General features: G+C 40.0%; 1 protein-coding gene across 1 annotated transcript in view; it reads left to right on the top strand.

The window, feature by feature from the left end:
- LAMA2 (laminin subunit alpha 2) overlaps positions 1-20557 on the top strand; it is a 636281-nt gene that overhangs the window by 184780 nt on the left and 430944 nt on the right. Inside the window, exon 4 of the mRNA XM_075554570.1 lies at positions 1712-1954. Coding sequence (XP_075410685.1) covers positions 1712-1954 — 243 coding nt within the window. The remainder of the gene's footprint in view (positions 1-1711; positions 1955-20557) is intronic.

Here is a 20557-nt window from a genome sequence, read left to right as displayed (position 1 = left end):
CCTAGACCAATCAGAACAGATATCTTAGATGTTCCTTACTATACTGAAGTCAACCACATGTTCTCAGAGAAAGGAGGCATTTGGGCAAGCAGAGATTTACCAGCAGGTACAAAGTGCTTCTATATTTTAATTACTATTTCTTCTGTCTATATCCTCCGCTTAAAACCAGCCCTATTTTCAATCATTTAGCTAATGGTTTTCTACTTTCTGCATGCAAGTGTGCCTGAAGGACCAGCATCAGAATCATCCCTTAAGCTTCTTCCATGCCAAACTTTCATATTTTTCAATCCCTTAGAGCTTAACAAAGACATTAGTATTGTTCCCAGCCACTTTTGATAGATTATGCCTCTTGATTACCCCATGTGTGGCATGTCAGAGTGGAATTTTACTAGGGTTGTTGATGACTATATATATGTGTGTGTGAATATCTCACGTCATAAGTATGAAGACAATGCAACTTACTTCCGGCACCTCCCTTCATCATTTTTTTTCCTGTGGCGAGTAGGCTATGTGATCACATCACAGTGAACCTGTACTCTCAGTTGTGTCCCATAACTGTCTCCACACAACCAGGAATACTTTATAGTTGCTTAATTAGTCTACACTCATGTTCATTATTCCAGCACACTATTAACCATTGGAAGTGAGGGACAATTGAGACTAGTTTGTATCTTTTTAAAAAACAAAATAAAGCAAGAATGTCACATCACCATGTCTCTGCATTCCTTTTAGTCATTGATGGATTTTGGACCTCCATGAGTGAAGCCACATGGCTGTGTCACACAACATCTCAAATATTCCTTTAATGTCTTCAAGTTATATTTTTCTCATAGGTGACTTTGCAAACTTATAACATGATTCCTATTGTAATTTCCCCTTCCTTTCTACACATTTACCTCGTGTCTTGCTGGCTTCAATAGAAAGTCTTCTCTTAATATGTTCTAGTTTCCATTAGTTGTCTGCCTATGATCATAATTATTTTTCTTTGCTACTTTCTACTTTGAGATATGGAATGGTTGCTATTTATTGAGCATTTATACCCAAGACTGGGGTCAAATGCTCTGTGTACATTATCTCATGTAACCCAAACTCTCAGTTATGTAATCGTTGACCTCATTTTTCATTAAATGAAGGTTAGAGATGAAAACAAACAAACAAACAAACAAATAAACCATCTGCTACATCAGTGGTGGAAATAATCTGCCCGGAGTCCCATAAATTTTTGAACCAAAATGTAAATCTATGGCTATTTCTCCAAAGCTCCATGTACCACCCTGAATCTACCAAAGAACATAACTTTATGATGATTAAGTAATATAAGTAAACTTTACTTTTAACCTATGAAGCACTATTCGCCGATGGAATTTCTATCTCATATTCTATCTCTTACAGACTAGGGTAAGTACATTGAAATGGAATCAGTATTTTAGGAGAGGAGGACTGTAGAACTTTAAAAGTTAGGAAAGATGATAATAAAGAGTTGTTAGAGAATTGAAGTCCAATCTTTACCTATTTCATGCTGTCATCATGAAACTGTGTCTTAGCAAAACTTTTTTACATATAAGCATGTAAGCTTAATATTATGTTATATAATCATAATAAGATTAGAGAATAAAGTCAGACATAAAATACATCGCAAGATTAAGCCTGGACGTCAAATAGGGAAAAGACTGTGGAATGAAAAGTGATGTTGTTGTGGCCCTTCTTCCAGGTGTTCCAGATTGCCTATGTGATCGTGAAAGCGGCCAACTCCCCCAGGCCTGGGAACTGGATCTTGGAGCGCTCTCTTGATGATGTCACGTACAAGCCGTGGCAGTATCACGCTGTGACCGACACTGAGTGCCTAACCCTCTACAATATTTATCCCCGCACCGGGCCACCATCATACGCCAAAGACGACGAGGTCATCTGCACTTCCTTTTATTCCAAGATCCACCCCTTAGAAAATGGAGAGGTAAGATAAGAAAAATCACCGAGTACATTTAAGATGGCAAAATAGACCTGTCAGAGAGACCGCATCTATTAGTAATCAATGCCAACGAGACTTGAAAGCAGGAATTAGCAGAAGTACATTTAAAAGAGTTATTAAATAAAAGAGAAAAACCTAAGGTGATTTGAATTTTAACTACCTTCATCAAGTATGTGCCTCCTGTTTCCAATATCAGAGAGGTTGAAATTGGTTTACGACAGAAAGTCAATGATTAATTTTACATATAGGGAGCATTTCCTGACAATTGAAATGGCTAATAATTAGAGAATGATTGGAGGTCTTAAAAAGAAGCCAAAGCCTTAGATCCATATATATTCTGGACTGACTTTGTAGATCAAAGAAGTTAATGTGTAAAGAAATATACTACACAGAGAAGACCACCTTTACTAGTTATCTCAAGGGGACAAGGAGTTTTGGAACAATCTGATAGATTGTAGACTATTATTTTCAAATCTCACACCACTGTCTCCCTTCCCCTCTGGTTTCTGTTATTAATCCCCCTGACTGGGGGGTGTGTGGTTTTGTGCTATTCATTGCGATTGGTGACACCCTCCCTCGCCACCTCTACCCTCCCCCTTGCCCCTACCCTTTTGGTATCTCCATCCCCATACCTGTTGCTGGGTTCCATATATTGTGAGTTTTATCTCGTGTCTATACCTATGTACATGCTCTGGTCTAGTCTAGATTTAGAGGTAGCTCTGAGAATGTGATAGCGGGGTGAGGGGTAGGGATGGGGTTGCTGAGGAGGCCTCCAAGAAACAGAGGTATGTTGCATGACCCTTTAGTGCTTTACTGCACCCTGATTGGCTCACCTCCTCCCTGTGACCCCTCTGTGGGGGGGATGCTCCATTGTCCATAGATGGGCTTTGGGTCTGTTCCAACGCCTTCATTCTCACCAATTCAGTTTTGTTTGTTTGTTTATTGTTTGGTGTCAATCACCTAATGTCCATTACCCAGTCTCATTGACACCTGACAATCACACCAGCTGGTGTGCTTCTTCTATATGGGCTTGTTGCTTCACTGTTGGATGGCTGCTTGTTTAACTTCAAGCCTTTAAGACCTCAGACACTATATCTTCTAATAGCTGGGCACCATCCTCTGTCTTCACCACATCTCCTTATGTACCCATTTTGTCTTCAGCGATCGTGTTGCAGGTGTGTGTGTGTGTGAGAGAGAGAGAGAGAGTGGTGGCAGGGTGGGGTGAGCATCACAGAATGCCAATTTGTTGGAACAAAGCAGTAACAACAGTTATTATCTCAATAGTTATTTCTGATTGATAGGAAGATTAAATGAATTATCATATTTTAAAAGATTAGACCAGTGCTAGCATACAGCACTTAAGACCTATGTCTTGGACTTGTGGTCCAAAGAGACTCGTCCCTAGAGAAGGCCACCCTACTCAGTGAAGCACTGGGTCAATGAAAAAGACCTTCGACAAGAAGGTTTGACGCAGCGACTGCATAGCTGTGTTCAGTCATGAAGAAGGCACAGAGCAGGCAGTTTTCGTTCTGTTCGACTCGGGGTCACTGTGCGGTGGGACTGACGCAGCAGCATCTAACAGCAGCAGCACACACTAAGTGCTTCGTAAGTGTCAACTGCAATCAGTCCTAACCATTTTCAGAGTCTGTGTTTGTGAAATGCCCACTGGCCCAAAATTGCCACTTTGTTATCCCCAAGTACATGCTCACAATCATGTCATGGTCATGTGTGGGCGTGTATAAGACAGTAAACCACTTTCAGATTCCCCACTGGGGTCTGGTTGTGGTCTATTCAATGCCACATTTTTCACATTTCTGCGCTTTTCTTTAGTGTTTTATTGTTTTAAAGGGCCCCCAAGCATAATGTTACCCTGCTATTTAGTGTCTCTATCCTCAAGAACAGTGTGACGGGTTAAACCAGTTACAGTGCTCTTGGCAATAGTGGGAACGTTAACAAATCAACAATGCTGTGCCTCCAGAAAAGTGAAGATGCCATTCATGGACCTGTTCGCCAGGGTTCTGGGGGAAATGGCAATATAACATCTCATGACAAAGCTAGGCAAAAGAGGGGAAAGTGGCTGGGCGTGCATTCCTGAGAAAATGACTGATGAAATAGTACAGCGGGCAGCATTGCTATGGGGCTGAAAGCCACAGTAGTTTATGGTCACTTGGGGTGAACAATATTGTAAAGCCTTCTTACTCAATGTTTTTTTACAGGAATGGGGTGTATAATTATTTGCAAGAAATAAATGTTAAATAAGATGCATTTAAACAGAAACAAGGTACTGTTCTGATCAGTTGATGAAAATGTGGTGACCAGAGGTTTATAGGAACCTATATCCATGTCTGCTTCAAGAGCAATGTCGCTGTGTTCACTAATTCAGAGTTCATTGTCAATTTACAGAACATAACCGCCACACATATAGTGAATTTGGTGTGTTTTGTTATGGCTGTGGCTATTGTTTTTGTTATTGTTTTACTTCTCTCAGATACCCAAACCTTGAAGGAGTGGCTTTTCTGGATTCTGTAATAACTTGACTGTACTTCTATAACTGTCCAGTTGCCAGTGTACACCTCTAGCTCCTTTCATCCTACCTGTCTCTCTTTAGATTCACCTGATCCTGTCTGCTTACTAATTTCCATATCTGAAACCACAGCCATCTTTGGGTCAATATTTTCTGAAACCTTGCGTTCACTAATATCACCTCCCCAGATCATTGAGGGCTACCTCCTCAAAAAAGGTGGAGGAAATGTCGGGGTGTGGGAATAATTCTATCAGATTGCAATGGATACCGTCGCTGTGCAGTGGACGGAACCCTACTCAGTAGCAGGCTACTCATTGCGCTTGCTAACTGCAAGGCCAGAAGCAGCAGAAACCCAGGGGGGACCATTGTACTCGGCTCTGAAGGGTCAGTTCGAGTCAGAATTGACTCAGAGGCATGAGTTGTTTTTTTGTTATTGTTGTTCTTTGAATCTGTTCTATTTCCTTGCTATACTTCAAATCCCATATTAAAAAATATAATTCTAGCGGAAAAAAATCCCAAATAATGCCAATGGCATTCTCAGCAGAGATCTCAATCAGCCAAATGACCAGGAGTCAAACGCAGTGAGTCGCACAGCTGTGCAACCTGCTTTCGCCCAGAGCCCCAGGGGCATTCAGCCCCTGCCCAGACTGGCCTGCGGCTAGGAGAATAGGGAGAATATATTTGAGGTTAATTTTTATAATGTGTCTCCTGATTACAGAATTTACCTAGAACTTATAACTATCTAGAATTTTTTAAGCTATACTTTATGTGTATGTTTAAAAGGTCCAATCAGAAATCTATGTACCTTACCCCAATATAAATATATGTAGATAAGTGTGTAAAGTATAAGATTCATGCAAATTATCAAACCACGATATCTCTATGATTCCTTTGACCACCTTATGCCATCACTGTGGACTAGCAGAAGGGTATGTTTGCTGGTTAACTATATTGTTAACCTGGCCAACTAGATTGTTCTAATTTCTAGACAACATCGTTAAACACCATGAATTGATGGTGAATATTAAGAACGAGTTTTTTCAACTTTCTCTGTGGTATGTTTTCTTATGTCTGCCTTTCATGAGGAAATGGATAAAGGGAGGAAGAGTAACTAAGATGTAAAGATAATCAGATTTATGAATATGAATGAATTTTAAACTCATCTAGGCAGTTCTGTGGTAGACACTGGGCTTCCTCCTCCCACAAACAATCTCACTCAGAAACCCACAGGGGTCTCTGTACGTCAGCATGGACTCCTTGGCCCTGAGTTTGGTTTTGGTCTAGACTTCGAGCTTCACTTTCTCTAGTATATTGTAGCACATACTACTGGGAATGGCCCTGGAGTAAAGAGGCCCAAAGTTAGTGGTATTCTCTAAGAGTTCCAACTCAATTGCTAAAATCCTCGATTCTGAGGTAATGCTTCTTTTACTATTCTGGATTGGAAATTGCACATTTTACTATTCGGGATTGGAAATTGCACGTTTGACCTGCTAGCAAGTTGCTAATTGCCTAACTCACAATAGTCTAGGGGAGGTCTACAGATGCTCCGTGTAAACTAAGCAGCCTAAAAAACTCAGTGCCATCAGTTGACTCCATCCAACCAATAGTCAGCCTGGACGTATTGGGTTATGAGGCGCTAGATATATTTATAAATTTATTTGATATATAAACTGCACAAAATTATCTTTGAGTTATCAGAGAATATAGTTTTGTATATCACCAACAATAGAATATTTGGGAACAGTCTACAAGATTTGGGTGCTTGTTTTTGACATTTTCTAAGGACGCAACGGTGTAATGAATGTTAGGTTCATTTGTTTTAAAATGATGTACAGGTGGATAGCACCTAAAATATACTTCACGGGTATCCATGTTCAAATTTCCCAGAAAACCCACCTTGAGGAGAGGATTTCTTAGTGTTAGGAAAGCCAATGACAGCTTAGCATCTGAATGTTTCAAGACTACAATGTTAATTCATCTCCAATCAGGTTTATAGCTTAAAAGGAATATATCTTCCAGAGTTCATTTCCATTCTCAAAGGGTACTTTGAATGTAGAATTGGACGCTGGCAGTTCTTTTCATGCATTTTATTGCCATCAAGGTCAAATGGTTAAGACCATAGCTATTTGTCATCCTTTGAAGTTGGTTTTCTTTAATCCCTTTCAAGATTTTTCTTTGTCTTTATATTTTAGTAGTTTTTCTATGATGCCCCAGATATGCATTGTCAGAGACAGTGGCCACTGGCCATATGTGAATATTTAAATGTCAATTTAAGTTAAGTTGCAATGCAGGACCTTTGATGGACTGGCCATATCTCAGGTGCTCCTTTAACCTGAGTCTACCAACTGCTACATTGGACTCTGCTGAAGAGAACATTCCCGTCGTTCTGTTGAATTTTATTGGGTAATGCTCTACATTATACTATTTTGTTTTCTTGACTGGAGCTTATTTAGCTAGAGGAACATCTTCTATGGGTTCACAAAATAAATCAGCCATTAGCTCTTCAAATAATATTCCTTCCCCAGTTTCTCTTTCTTCTTCATTTAAAAATATTTGGGATTTCTCTTGGTTGTCACTATTTATCTTGCAGAAGTTTCCACGCTTTGGACTTTCTGCTCGTCAGTCTAGATGTATTGTTCTGACTTACATCCAGTTCACGAATCCTCTCTTTATCCATGTAAAAATCTTTTTTGAACCTACTTGTGGAATTATATTATTTTATTTTTTTATAGAATGTCTCACTGATTTATTTCCAAATTGAAGTTTCTGGTGATTAGCATTGCATTGGCATTTTTTTGTGTTTAATTTTAAATTTCTTGAACATAAACAAATTATTTAACAATTTTGTTTGATAACTCTAATATGTGGATATTTGAATATGTTTTATTGTCTGTTTCTTTTGCTGATTATTTTTATGTTAGTTTATATGCATATAACTCACTGCCATCAAGTCAATTCTATGAATAAATATTTTTTCAAACACCACCTGACACGCAAAAGTAACCTGACAAGTGTTAGGTTATATTTCAAAAAGTAGTCATAGAAATAACTCAAGGCATAGGCAGATATTCCTTTCAGTCTGTGGGGACAGTTCTATGATTCTGCCAAACTGTGCCCATCTCCTAATCTGAATACTTCAACGTTTCAAATTACTGGGGTATTTAGATGACCTAACCACTGTGTTATAACCCCTTCTTGCTGTCCTCAAGGGCCAGAGTCACTTTTGAGTCACAGGAGCCCTGGGTGCCGGAACAGAGTGGTCTCATTGCATTTGGGGGGCTGTCATCATTAGGGGCGCAGACCAATAGGTCTTTCTCCTGCACAACTGCTGGGTGGGTTTGCCTCGCACCCTTTCCATGAACAGCTGTGTGTTTAAAAGGTTTGCCACCCAGACCCCTTCCCTTTTATTTAAACACAGACGGAGGCTGCTTGCTTTTGTATTCTAACTGAACTGGGTGGGTTTTACTCAGGTCCTGCCCAGAGAGGTGCTAGATTTTTGCCTGGCTGTCAACTGTGCTGCATGTCTGGCCCAGGTCTCCTGTCCTAGGAACTCTTCACAAAACTAAAACGATCCCAATGCACGACTCAACTCTCTAGATATTTGCCTTGTCCTTGCTATTGAGCATGTTTTCTTCAATATCTCGATAACTCTCTGATGACTTCAAAGAGGAGTTTTTGTATAGTTTCCGTAGCACTTTTTTTCATGGCTATTAGTTACTAATTAGGAGTGGTGGCCCTAACTGTCTACTCTATTGGAAGCAGAGAGAAAGTTTCACGTGCATTTTAAAACCTTTTTTATTTTGCAAACACTTTAAGATTACATTAAGAAATGTAAGCCAGGCATGGAGATTCTCTTTCCCCAGCTTGTCCTGTGTTAACATCTCACATAATCACGTTGTACAACTCTTCTGTACCTCATCTTTCATTCTCTATGTTTCATTTGAGTCATCAGTAATGATCAATGCATCAAGATTGCATGTCTGATCTTTTTTTATAATGTAGCAGTTTATAAGTATTTCCAGTTTCTTCAGCATTGGCATTTGTGATCGGTATATAAATTTGAGTTATCATTGTATTAACTGATCTTTCTTGTATGTATACGGATGTTAACCTATCACTGAAAACATTGAATTTCAGGTGAGATATTAAAATGATTCTTTTTAATATTGACTGAAAAATCATAGTTCTTCAATTTGTTGTTCCTGGTAGAATAAACAATGTTCAGATGGCTTATACCAATACATTTCAGCTCACGAATATCTAAGACATAAATCTTCAAAGCTGTCATTTCGTTTCCTTCATACTTTGTCTGTTTCTCTTAGTAATGGATTTTTACAACTATTTCTTCTTCCTGCAAGTCGCACCACGACAGCAGATAAAGCTCTGGAAGACGTTTCTCTGTCCTTGACATTAAAATTGGCTCTAAGATCAGCTTTCTCTCTGTGTAATGTTGAGGGCCTCCTAAACTGAGCAACTCACATCCAGCATGCACTGACTAAGGTCCTGCCATTATGCTTATTGCCTAGTGTTTAGAAGCAGATGGTCAGGCCTCTTTTCTAGTCTGTGTTAATCAAGAAGCTCCATTGAACCAGTCCATCCAGCGTGATCCTACTGCGTTGTTTGAGATACCAACTGCATAGCTTCCACCACAGTACAACAAACTGATAGATGGAGTATGTTTTGCTAATAGTGGATAATCATTTGCTTTCAGACCTACACAAGACTTTAAAATGGAAATTTAAGTCAGCTAATAAGAGAAATAAAAATCAACCATTTGTAAGGTTGATTGAAACAAGGTATTCTGAAATTAACCTGCCCCAATTTTAACACAATAATTATGTAGTGCAACTTTGATGTTCACATGCGGTTTTATGTGATGTTCAAATTTGAACCATTTTAAAATGAAAGATGTCTTATATAAATCGCTTTTTAAATATATCCTTCCTCTGGATTTCAGCATCAAGCTCATATTCCAAAGTGTCCCCTCTCCATGCCATCCTTACAGAATGCTCAGCCTGTCCCCACGACCTCTCACACCACACAGTACCATCTTTTCCATGCTTCCTTAACCTTATTTATTGATCTTGCACCCTAACTCCTCTTCCTCTGTCTTTTCACCTTCATCGCACAATACCTGCCACAAAAAATAAACATTAATGATGAGGGTTCATGGGAAACATGCTTAAATCACTTACCCTGTTTCCTAGATGCCTCAGTTTGACTGTCAAGAAAGAGGTAGCTCTTCAGTGTAACATCCAGGGCTTCAACACAAAAAGAGGGGACAGCTACTCTGAGCTGTGACATAATCAGAGTGTCCAGTCCCCATGCCAAGCAAAGGAAGGCTAAACGGAAGATGCATAGCATGGCATTCCATGTTATCCAGGCTGCACATGGAAGGTTTGAGCAAACACTGTAGAGTTTCATTTTAGAAGTGTATGTTTGTATAATCCATGTCAAAGCATTGCTCAGCAGGTAGTTTGAGTTATCCGGCTCTAAGAGAATGATGCCCAGCTCCCTCAGAGAAGTTGCAGAGTATGAAGTACGGACTGCAGGGGTCTCCATTATTTCCAGGAAGCCAAAGCGGGGGATGGGACAAAGGAAGCCAATTTCATCAAGAGCTACTGATGTGGCCCAAGCAGTAGATACAGGGAGCCAATTACATAGCCCAAGGGCTGCCTTTGCTGGAAAATATATGTACATAAAATTCTTAGACTAGAGCTATTAATTCAGTGATTTATGAGGGACTTAGGAAGTTCTCTATCTATTGTTTAATATATAAAACAAATGTGCCTTATCATTCTGATACCCCCAGATCCTGACTCATTGTTCAGGTACACCTAGGATTTGCAAAGGCATGAGACAGAAGAATTATAAGAACTATTATTTAGGGAAAGAATAAAAATAATTCTAATTGCTTCTAACTAGAGATATAGAACATTAAAAAAAGTTTGGTGAAGAAACAATGGAAATTTCGGGAAAGAAATTCTGGATGAATTTGAGTAAACATTTGAGCTATACCTACATTATCAAATTCATACTGAAGAGCTGGCCGAGAGTGGAGAATTGTGTTAGCGAAGGAGGGGCTACTACTTAGCGAAGGAGGGGCTACTACTTAGCGAAGGAGGGGCTACTACTTAGCGAAGGAGGGGCTGTATATATGGCACTGCTTTAGGGATCCTAGAATTCAAATGCACATAGATGTTTTGTCTTTCTTTTCCTGGGATTATTACTATTAATTTATTTTGGTTTTCACTAGACCGTTAACTACATATTCATGGTTACCATAGTAATATTTGCTTCCATAGCCTCATCCCGAGACCTTTAGTGATTTACATCTAATTCTCTCCTTCTGACTGCAGCCCTTCCTACTTTCCTGGGTTGTAACTCAAGTGGAACTTAGATTTACTTTGATTCTGCTTTTCAAACATGGCAAGCTTGCATTAAAAAAGGAAAAAAAAAAACCTAGAGAAAAGATCATTAATTCTTGAAGATACTTTTATTTATTTATTTGCTAAACTGTGTGCTGAGCTTTGATATCATTTTGATTTCCTATGTGACAGAGTTTTTATATGAAGGCAGCCCATCTTTCTTCTTTTTATCACCTAGCCTATGGTGATCGTGAGGACTGCAAATGTGTGAGACTAAAGAAGCAAAGGCAGCGTTGCCCTGGGTAATGTCACAGAGGTTCCCCTTTGAGGTGGGACTGTTTAGTGTGTGGCATGATTGTCTGTATAAGTTTGGATTAAAACAAGAGAAAGGAAATTAGACAGGAGTCTCTGAGTGGCCCCTTTAAGGAGAAGTAATGGAGTTTTATTAATATCGATTAACTATTCATCAGATATTTAGAGACATAATTATTTAGAAATACAAACTTTCTCTAGTCATATTTACATGTTGACCAATACGGGACCAATCAGCACCTGGAGCAAATGCATGAAATGATCTTATTATAATGAAGTTTTTCATGGTGTCCTCCCCAAATGAAATGTCTTGGGTTTGTTTAGCTGCATTACCCAGAGCCCTTGAATAATCTTGGAATTACAGGCATGAAATACCCCACTCACTTAAAGTATTTGTATTGTTATACTCAAAAAAGATACATGTTTTAGAAATAAAAATATGATTTGTACTCCTGCTTTCTCTTAGCTGGGGTGTAACTGTTGATTGGTGCCATTGCGTTAGTGCAGACACCAAGCTGCCTTCTGTCCAACAGAAAACCAAAGTTGTCCAGTCCAGTGCCGTCCTCACAGTCTTGCTCTGTATCGTCCCAGTGCTGGAGCCGAGGGTCAATACTTCTTCGTGAGGGTGTTGCTTTCTTGAGTTGACTTTCTCCTCTACCAAACAGGCAGTTTTCTCAGAACAACGTGCCTGACTTGCGTCAGACAATGTCTGGACATCCTAACTTCGAAGGATCGTACTGGCTATATCCTTCACGTTCACCCCCAGGAATAAAGGTGGCTAGAAAGTATGCTCAATTGAGTTGAGTTGAAAAAGGATGAGCAAATTCTTGTTAAGTTACTTGTTGCAAAACAAAGCTAGCAAGAAGCACAAAGTCAGAATGAAACCTAAGGTAATAACTTGAATGGTCTTACAGCACTACGGAACAATATCTAACCCTCTGCCATGCAGTCATTTCTAACTCCTCTTGATCCTATAGGCAGGGTAGACCTGCCCCTGTACAGTTCCATGATTGTAAATCTTTATCAGAGGAGGAAGCCTCATCTTTTTCACACAACACTTCTTGTAGTCTACAACTAATGAGCTTGCAATAATGCAGCCCCACAAGTAACTCACCACGCTACCACGGTTCCTCTACCGACAGAGGGGTTGACCAGTCTTTCCCTGATTAGTTCATAGGGATAGAGCGGGACCAGAGTATGCAATGTATAGCAATGGATACCCCTTGTAGTCTACATCATCTGAGGACAAATGTCCCAGTTTTATTAGTTAGCACTGTCTAAGTAGGCATTGTGCACGCCCAATAAGAGGATGACTGACTGGTCTGCTTCAGCTGGGTTCAGGTTGGACATGTGGAAGAGAAGAGCCAGACCATATCGTTCTGTGAGATCAACCACTAGTGGCTGGAGATGCGCAACAATAGAGAGGCAATAAACAAATAGAAAACTCAAACTCACTGCCATGGAGTGGATCCTGGCTTGTCATAGCTAATGCTTATTTCACAGGCGAGACTAGTCACTGGAAAAGGTCATCGTGGCTGGTACAGTAAAAGGGCAGTGAAAAAGAATACGACCCTCATGAGATGAGTTGATACAGTGGCTGCAACTATGAGCTCAAACATAATAACCAGTGTGAGGATCGCTCAGGACCTGGCAGGGTTTCCTGATGTTCTGCACAGGGTTGCTATGAGTCAGTACAGACTAATGAGCCCAGTAACAGACTGGAACTTTGCATATTTATGTTACGGAAGATACCGCTGAGTGGTTGAACTAGTGTGGTAGTTATATAATCTGTTGTCAGTTTGAGACTTAAGAGTGAAGGGGTGGAGATTAGTCTGCTAATCAGGTCACAGGTTGATGACCTCATTTGCAGGCATAGGGAGATAAGTAGCTTGCTGGAAGTGGGACACATACGTGCTCCCCGGGGGACATTCCTGTGGCCAAGACACATGGGGCTACGCTAAAGTTATGGCTCTGAGGAGCCAGTTGGAGACCCCTGCCAGCACTGAGATGCTTCCACAGCCACTGGATCCACAAGACTTCCCACCCACTGGCCTGGGATCTTCCTGCATTAGGCATCGTGGTATGTGTTGTGTGAGTATGAAGAGGAATTTAAAAATTGGTATCAGACATATGGGCTAATATCAGACTTGATCTGGACTGGGCTGGGGTGCTTTCTCAATATTCAATTGCTCTTGGATAGAAAGCTCTTTGTTAAACACGTATTAACGTCTATGAATTTGTTTCTCTAGTCTACCCAGACTAGCACAACTAGCATAAACTTTTATGTACCAATACTCCACTCCTTTTCTCAAAAAATTCACTCACTGCCAGTGAATCGATGACAACCCACAATGACCCTATAGGACACGGTAGAGCTGGCCCTGTGCATTTCTGTGGCTGTAATTCTTTATAGGAGTAGAGTGCGCCCTCTTTAGCATTGGAGGGCTGGCAGATTAGAACTTTGGACATCATTGATCGCAGCACAACTTATAACCATCATGCCACCACCTGTGATATAGAGAAGTAAGTATTTGCTCACTGATGCACAGTTGGTAATTTTGAGCCATAATGGGTGTATATATATATATATATATATATATATATATATATATATATGCAGGATGGGAGAGACTGCATCATCTGGAAAATGTCTACAGTCTTTAAGGCCCTGAAGTCATCACTATACCCAAGCAGTCTCTGATTTGGCTATCCTAGTATTTTGGGGTTTGGCGGTTTCAGTCTTTTGAAGTTTAAGGCTTTATTTAAAATATAATTTTCTCACTCCCCACTCCCTTTTGATAGGTAAGCGACTTCTTTTTTAAATCAAATATTTTAAAAACTAGGCACTTTAATTCATTTCTTAACCTTTTTATATTTTTAAGATTTGTTAAATTGGGATTTAATTGAGCTTTATAAGTGGATTTGCATTTGTTCAAGATTATTTTCCTTTTCCTGCTTTGTTCTTGTAAGTATCTTCATTTTGTCCATAGTGTCTGTTTTAGTTTAGGTTACTGATGCTCTTGGCCATATATGGGTTCCTTGGAGCCTTGGAGCACACTGTCATTTGGTAAGCGTTGGACTACCAACTGCAGGTTTGTCGGTTCGAGCCTACCAACCATTCTACAGGAGACAGTTGATATGACCTGCTCGTGGAAAGATTGACAATTTCCACATAAAGTTGCTATGAGCTGAAAACAATGGAATGACAGTGGGGTTGTTTTTGGTTTGGGATCGCTTGCTCTGAAGGTGAATGGCTGCCCAGGCCTACCAGAGATTCACTATGTTCAGATTCTCTTTGCTCTTTTATGACCCGTGTGAGTCTGGCAGGCACAGTTCTGCTTTTGTGATGGATTGAGAATGGTGGTGTCATGGTTATGTGTTGGACAGTGGTCCATACGGTTGCCAGTTCAAAACTACTAGCTGATCCTTGGGAGAAAGATGGCGCCTTGCACTCCTGATACAGCGACCATCTCAGGAACTCACAGTCTCAGCGCTACTCTGTCCTACTGGGTCGCTCTGAGTAAGCATCGACTCCATGACCAGAGGTTTGGTTTGGTTTTGTGATCGTGGAGACTAGTATGCTTTCGTATACTTCACTCTTTGCCATTGCTAAAATCAAGATAATCATTTAAGGAAATCCACAGAGGAGCAAATACAGCTGGTATTTAAGATCACTGAACTTGTCATGGGGTTCTGAGATCAAGCCTGGGGTTCTGCGGACACATTCCAGATGGGATAGCAGATCAGGCCGGAGTTGATGGTGTTTTCTCAAAGTAGAGAGTACACATCTCAGCAAATGTCAGAATATTGAGAGAAAGAAGAGGCAAATGGGTCCTTTTTTGTCATTGCCATCAATAATACTGGCAATAACCATTTGATTATGGTGTTTTGTAAATTACAAAGCATTTTGCCATGTACTCTTTCGATTGATCCCTCTCGCCATCGTGGGCGTGTTTGAAGTCAGTATTTTGACGATCCTCTTTTCTACAACAGCAGGTTAACTTACTTGTTTGAGGTCAGTTAGCTGATCAATGTTCAACATTAATCCGTAATCTCATGTCTATCCAAATCTTCTGATGACAGATCTTACAGAACCATTCCACTTTATAAACTGAACCCTGAAGTCCAACCAGCCTTCTTCTAAATGGATATTTACTATCAGTCACAAGAGAACAAGAGTTTGTGTGACTTTGTGTGAATAATTAAGGATCTTCCACCATTTCTACTGGGAAAAACCTGAAGGTGTGCCAGTTAATTGGCCTGACACAGGGAAAAGCATGGGCGGTTATCTTCTTTGCCAGCATGTGCTTGGAAATACAACAAAGGAGCTACATGCTATTAATGTAAGCTTATGATCCTTAGGGAAACATTCTCAACACTAGAGCTCTCATCAAAAGTCCGGAGACAAGGCACCCAGAAGTGGAATGGTTATGATTACACATTGCAAGCCAACTTAAAACGATAACAGGCATTTCGTTACCAGGTCTCCTGCTAGGACATGAAACTGGAGGGAAATCTACTGCAAAGCAGTTTAGCCCGAGGATGTGTACTATTTTACACTGTGGCACACTGACATGCAGCCAAATATTTTCATAGAAAATACGCAAATGAATAACATTTGCAGGATTCTGCTACCTGGGAAGCACATCAGCCATCCAATCTAAAGTTTAATCATGGGCAGCAAAAATTACTGATGCTCACTGTACAAAAGAGAATCACAGCCCTGGCTAGATTACAAGTGATAAACTCGATTTCCCTTGTATAAATTTGTTCTTTAACTTCACTCAGTCGTAAGAATTTTGTGTTTTCTTTCGCAATCATTAAATACCTTTGAAAACCAAACCTCCTATTAGGTGAAGTCCTATCAAATGACAATCCTTGATTATTTTTAGCAAATAAAATTGGCAATTTCATATGGTTCAAGCTAATATCTGCAAAAGCATACATAGAAATATTTTCAGAAATGTCATAAAGGTCATACATATAACCTCAACTGTATACAATATTTTGACAAAAGTACTAAAGGGAAATTGAGTCTCTTTTGAAATGGTAATTTATAAAAACCAAATAGCTCTTTTCTCTCTGTGTTGGTAAAAGTGTAAATATTAAACCCAATTGAGTCACAGTGTCCTTGCTTTTTAACTCCTTGGGAAAACATCTCATAATGTTTTGGTTACAAATAATCTGGAGTTATGTTGGTTGCCATGGGAGGATACCTGGACACATATAAGTAATAATTATATTAGTATATTAGTAGGATAAATTAGATCACTAATGATATATTGGGATCTATGTTGTTTTAGTTCAACATGGACTAAAATGCAATGGAAGTCATTTATATGAATGTCAGTGTGTCCACTTAGGCATGTTCCTGCGCCCGTACATGTGTAGCACCCTGACTGGGTGGATGATCACTAGTTGTATCTAACATCCACCCAGTCAGGGTGCTACACATGTACGGGCGCAGGAACATGCCTAAGTGGACACACTGAGCTAAGCCCCCCTTCTTAGATGCACTACACAACTTGTACAACTGTGCAAGTTACAGCAAATGGTGAACACTCTTCGCTTAAATTTGAACCGTCTTATGTGAGACCAACTGTGGAGAACAAACCATGAAAGAAAACCGCAAACCCCCAAACTCCTTGTTTGTTTGTTTCTTAAAGAAAAAAAAGTCTTCCTCTTTCCTACACTTCTGCTTTATATCAGAGGTTGGGACACATTATGCCATTCCTTCTTTTTATCTCGATGTGGATACATGTATCTCAAAGCAAGGCCGACTTTGACATTGGGTTGGCTGCAGTAGAGCATCTTCGTACACCTGAGATACTACCAGGGAAAGGGTAAGTGCTTAGGTGGCACGGTGGTTAAATGCTTGCTGCTCACAGAGAAGTGGACAGTTCGAACCCTCTAACGGCTCCCCACATGAGGCTGTGGAAGTCTGCTTCTGCTTCTGCGAGAGTCACCTAGGCCAACGCTGTGCAGCGGGTCCTGTGCCCTGCAGGGTCCCTGCGAGTTGAAGTCCACACACCAGCAAGTGACTGATTACCTGTAAGACGATACACCCGAGGTGAATGGGCTACAGCTTCACTTTATAGGATTTTATGAGCTGATATTATACAAAAAGCTATGAGTTTATATACATAGCAGATAGTCCTCGATACAAAGTAGTTTTTGACCCAGCTTAAATACCATATATACCCATATGTAAGCCGAGTTTTCCGGCACATTTTTAATGCAGTTTTTGTGGTAAAATTGGGTGCCTCGGCTGATATTCAGGTCAGCTTATACTCGAGTATATACGGTACTTCCTATGTGTTAAATACTATCTTCTGTGCTGAGGTTAAGGGGTATTTGTTTTTGAAAGGTATGTGATGAAATGAATCAGGGAAGCATTTCAGAACCTGGGAGAAGGCGACAAAGGCATTCCTGACGGAGAAATGTATTGGTTACAGGGAGAGAGGTAAATGTGGTGGCAGAGAGGGTGTGAGTCATTTGGGGACCTGGGTATTTGTCCCATCAAACACATGGGAAGGAGTTGCAATAGACAGGCTGTGTTCTTAACGATGGCTTTGACTTGATTACTTCCAAGCTACTGAAGATATGAATAAATTGAGCAGAGAGAGTACTGTACTGAGCTGCAAAGCAGTTTCAGAACGAGCAAATTCAATTTTGAACTTACATTTAGAAAGTTAAAAAAATAAACCTATCTTGCAGAAATATGTCAGAGAAACAGATTTTAGGAGAGATTTTTTTCCCTGTATAATAATTATGGCTAAGTGCTTGTTAAAATAGAAATAAGAATGTTTATCAGCATAAGGAGAGAAAAAAGTTGGGGCTCTTACTTTAGCTTACATAAAGTACCCTGTTTGTAATTCCTTTCCAATGGTGCTCATGTAATGTGGCATTTGCTCTTTAACACAAGGGACTCTGTGGCTGGGGATGCAATGTTTCACCCTCCTATTTTCTCAATATTAAGATAAAGTTTTCCAGTGGGGCTTTTAATGGACCCTTTTTAGTAATTCCCAAAGCAACCATGGAATAGTAGATACCTGCTAAGATACTGTCACAGATAAACTGGTGTAGACTGAAAAAAATGGGTAGACTTGTATTGCTAAACTTCTATGCTAAGGAACATGCACACATTTTTCTTGAGACAGCAGCCAACCGAAAGCAACAGAGAAATGATGGAGTCCAAATGTCAAGGAAAGGCCAAGAGTCAAGCAATTCGTTTTGTCTTCAGCACTTCCGGGCAGTTGTCTGCGTGCTCTGACATTGTCTCCACCAGTTGATTCAGTTCAGCATGGGGCACTTGCTAACAAGGCCATGCTACTTACATACACCATTTAAATAAAGGCAGGAAAACACACCTCTGTGACAACAGAGCATTTAAATCTCTGAGCAGACCTGTAAATGGTGCTCTCAGGAAGACAAATCATTGGGAAGTAGCAGGCTGAGGAGAACCAGTAGCCTGAGCACTGCAATATGTTGACATCCATCTTTCTACACAGAGCCACTCTGCTAAAAGGTGCTCAGACTCGCTAGTATCTTAGAGGCAACACCATAGGGCAGAGCTCAGAGTCACAGTCCGGGTTAGAACTGAAAAGAAAGGTAGTACGGGTCATTTTATTCCTGCTCCTGAGGGACACTACATTTTACCCCACAAATACAAGAAACAGTATCTCTAGGAACTTTAGGTTCTAGAATTGGAGATAAATAAAAAACTGACCAATTGAATAGTCACACAACATGTCATATATGTATATATATATATATATATATATATATATATATATATATATATATGACTTTACAGCATAACTGCAAATCAAGGTTAAAAAGATGTAACTTAATTAGGTCAAGAACAGTCAGTGAAATGTAGGCTGAGAGCAACAGTTTTATATGCTGGTCTAGAAAGAAAGAGGCTTTGGAATTCTTTTGAAAAATCATGTTACTCCCACTGTGTCCAGAGCTCACAGCTGCAGAACCAGAAGCAAACAAATCAGCCCACTGAAGGCTGCCAGGTTGAAGAAGAACGAAAACCACAGCGAGATGAAATTCCTCTGAGTTCCCATTGATATGCTCACAGGCCGTGCCATTCCCTAGGGAAAAGTGCTAAAGGAAGTCTTGAGACAGTGTTTACATAGAAGACCAAATAACTTGCTTGTTTGTTTTTAAATCAGAAAATAAAAATAAATACTGGATGGATGATATTTTTGGTACTTGCTATTAAAGGTATGTCTCTACGTAATATGTAGTTATTTAACATAAACCGTTTTCCCAGTGCCTTTTCATAGGTCATTAGATAATTAAAAGACACTGCTGTTTCCTGGGCATTGCCAAAAGCTGCTGGGTACCTTCCTTCACCCGGAGAGGGCTGCGATTATTCATTTTTATTCTGTCCACCTATGTATAAGGCCTTTCGTGCTGTCCTTGTTAGCTGCCACGGCGTCACGGCGACCCAGCCACAACCCATTCAGACTGCTGTGGCCACAAGCACAATAGACTAGATGGTTGTGATTAACCAGCATTTTAGCCACACACAACCCGCCAGTGATGGGTATTTGATAGGCCTTGGCCAAGACTCTAATAGGGGACCTTCTCCTTTGAAGGCGAGACTTCTTCCTGTGGACCACTGATGCCCCAGGTCTGACATGCAGACAGGCACATCAGATCATTTATGTATGACGGTAGAATGTGGTTCTTATCTAGCTTGACTCCCCTGATCACTAGGTGAGCTAACTTTGAAATCTCTATTAAAGTTGTGGCACGAAGTTAACAACTCATAATTTCATAGAACATTCATGTTACATTCATTTATTGGCTAGCAGCCAACCAAACCCGAAAGGAAATCAGGAACAAATGACAACCAATGATTCTGGACTCAAACATAAATATCCACATAAGGATACTAATAGACAACAATTATTTTAAGAAAAATATCTACTTATTTTTTGTTCCTCATCTCTAGGATACCTAAGAGAACTAGTCTTCAATCCCAACACGACAAATATGCAACATATTAGGGGCCAAGGGGCATTGCTTGGAACATTGTTATTAATTACTCCAACCAGGAAACATTTAATTCTGAGATTTTATTCAGCCACTTAGGGGTGAGCTTTCTACTTATGTATACTAAAAAAGCAATGGAATAATTGCTAATTTAGCAAAAAAAATCAAATTAATGTCCAACTTGAAAATTAGCTTCCAGTTTGTTTTTGTCTTGTCTCTGGTGTTCTGGGCGATCATTTTGTAGCATCTGGATAATCGTAGGCTAACATCTGGAATCGAGAATTTTGTAATTTATGTGGTGTATACAGAACACTGCTGTAAGAAATCTATGTTCCCAGTTGCTATTTATTCATTTCAGAGAGACATTGTGAA

The sequence above is a fragment of the Tenrec ecaudatus genome, chromosome 7, assembly GCF_050624435.1.
Source record: "Tenrec ecaudatus isolate mTenEca1 chromosome 7, mTenEca1.hap1, whole genome shotgun sequence".
Classification (NCBI taxonomy): domain Eukaryota; kingdom Metazoa; phylum Chordata; class Mammalia; order Afrosoricida; family Tenrecidae; genus Tenrec; species Tenrec ecaudatus.
The sequence above is the reverse complement of the archived record's forward strand: the minus strand, read 5'-3'. Positions and strand labels throughout refer to the sequence as shown.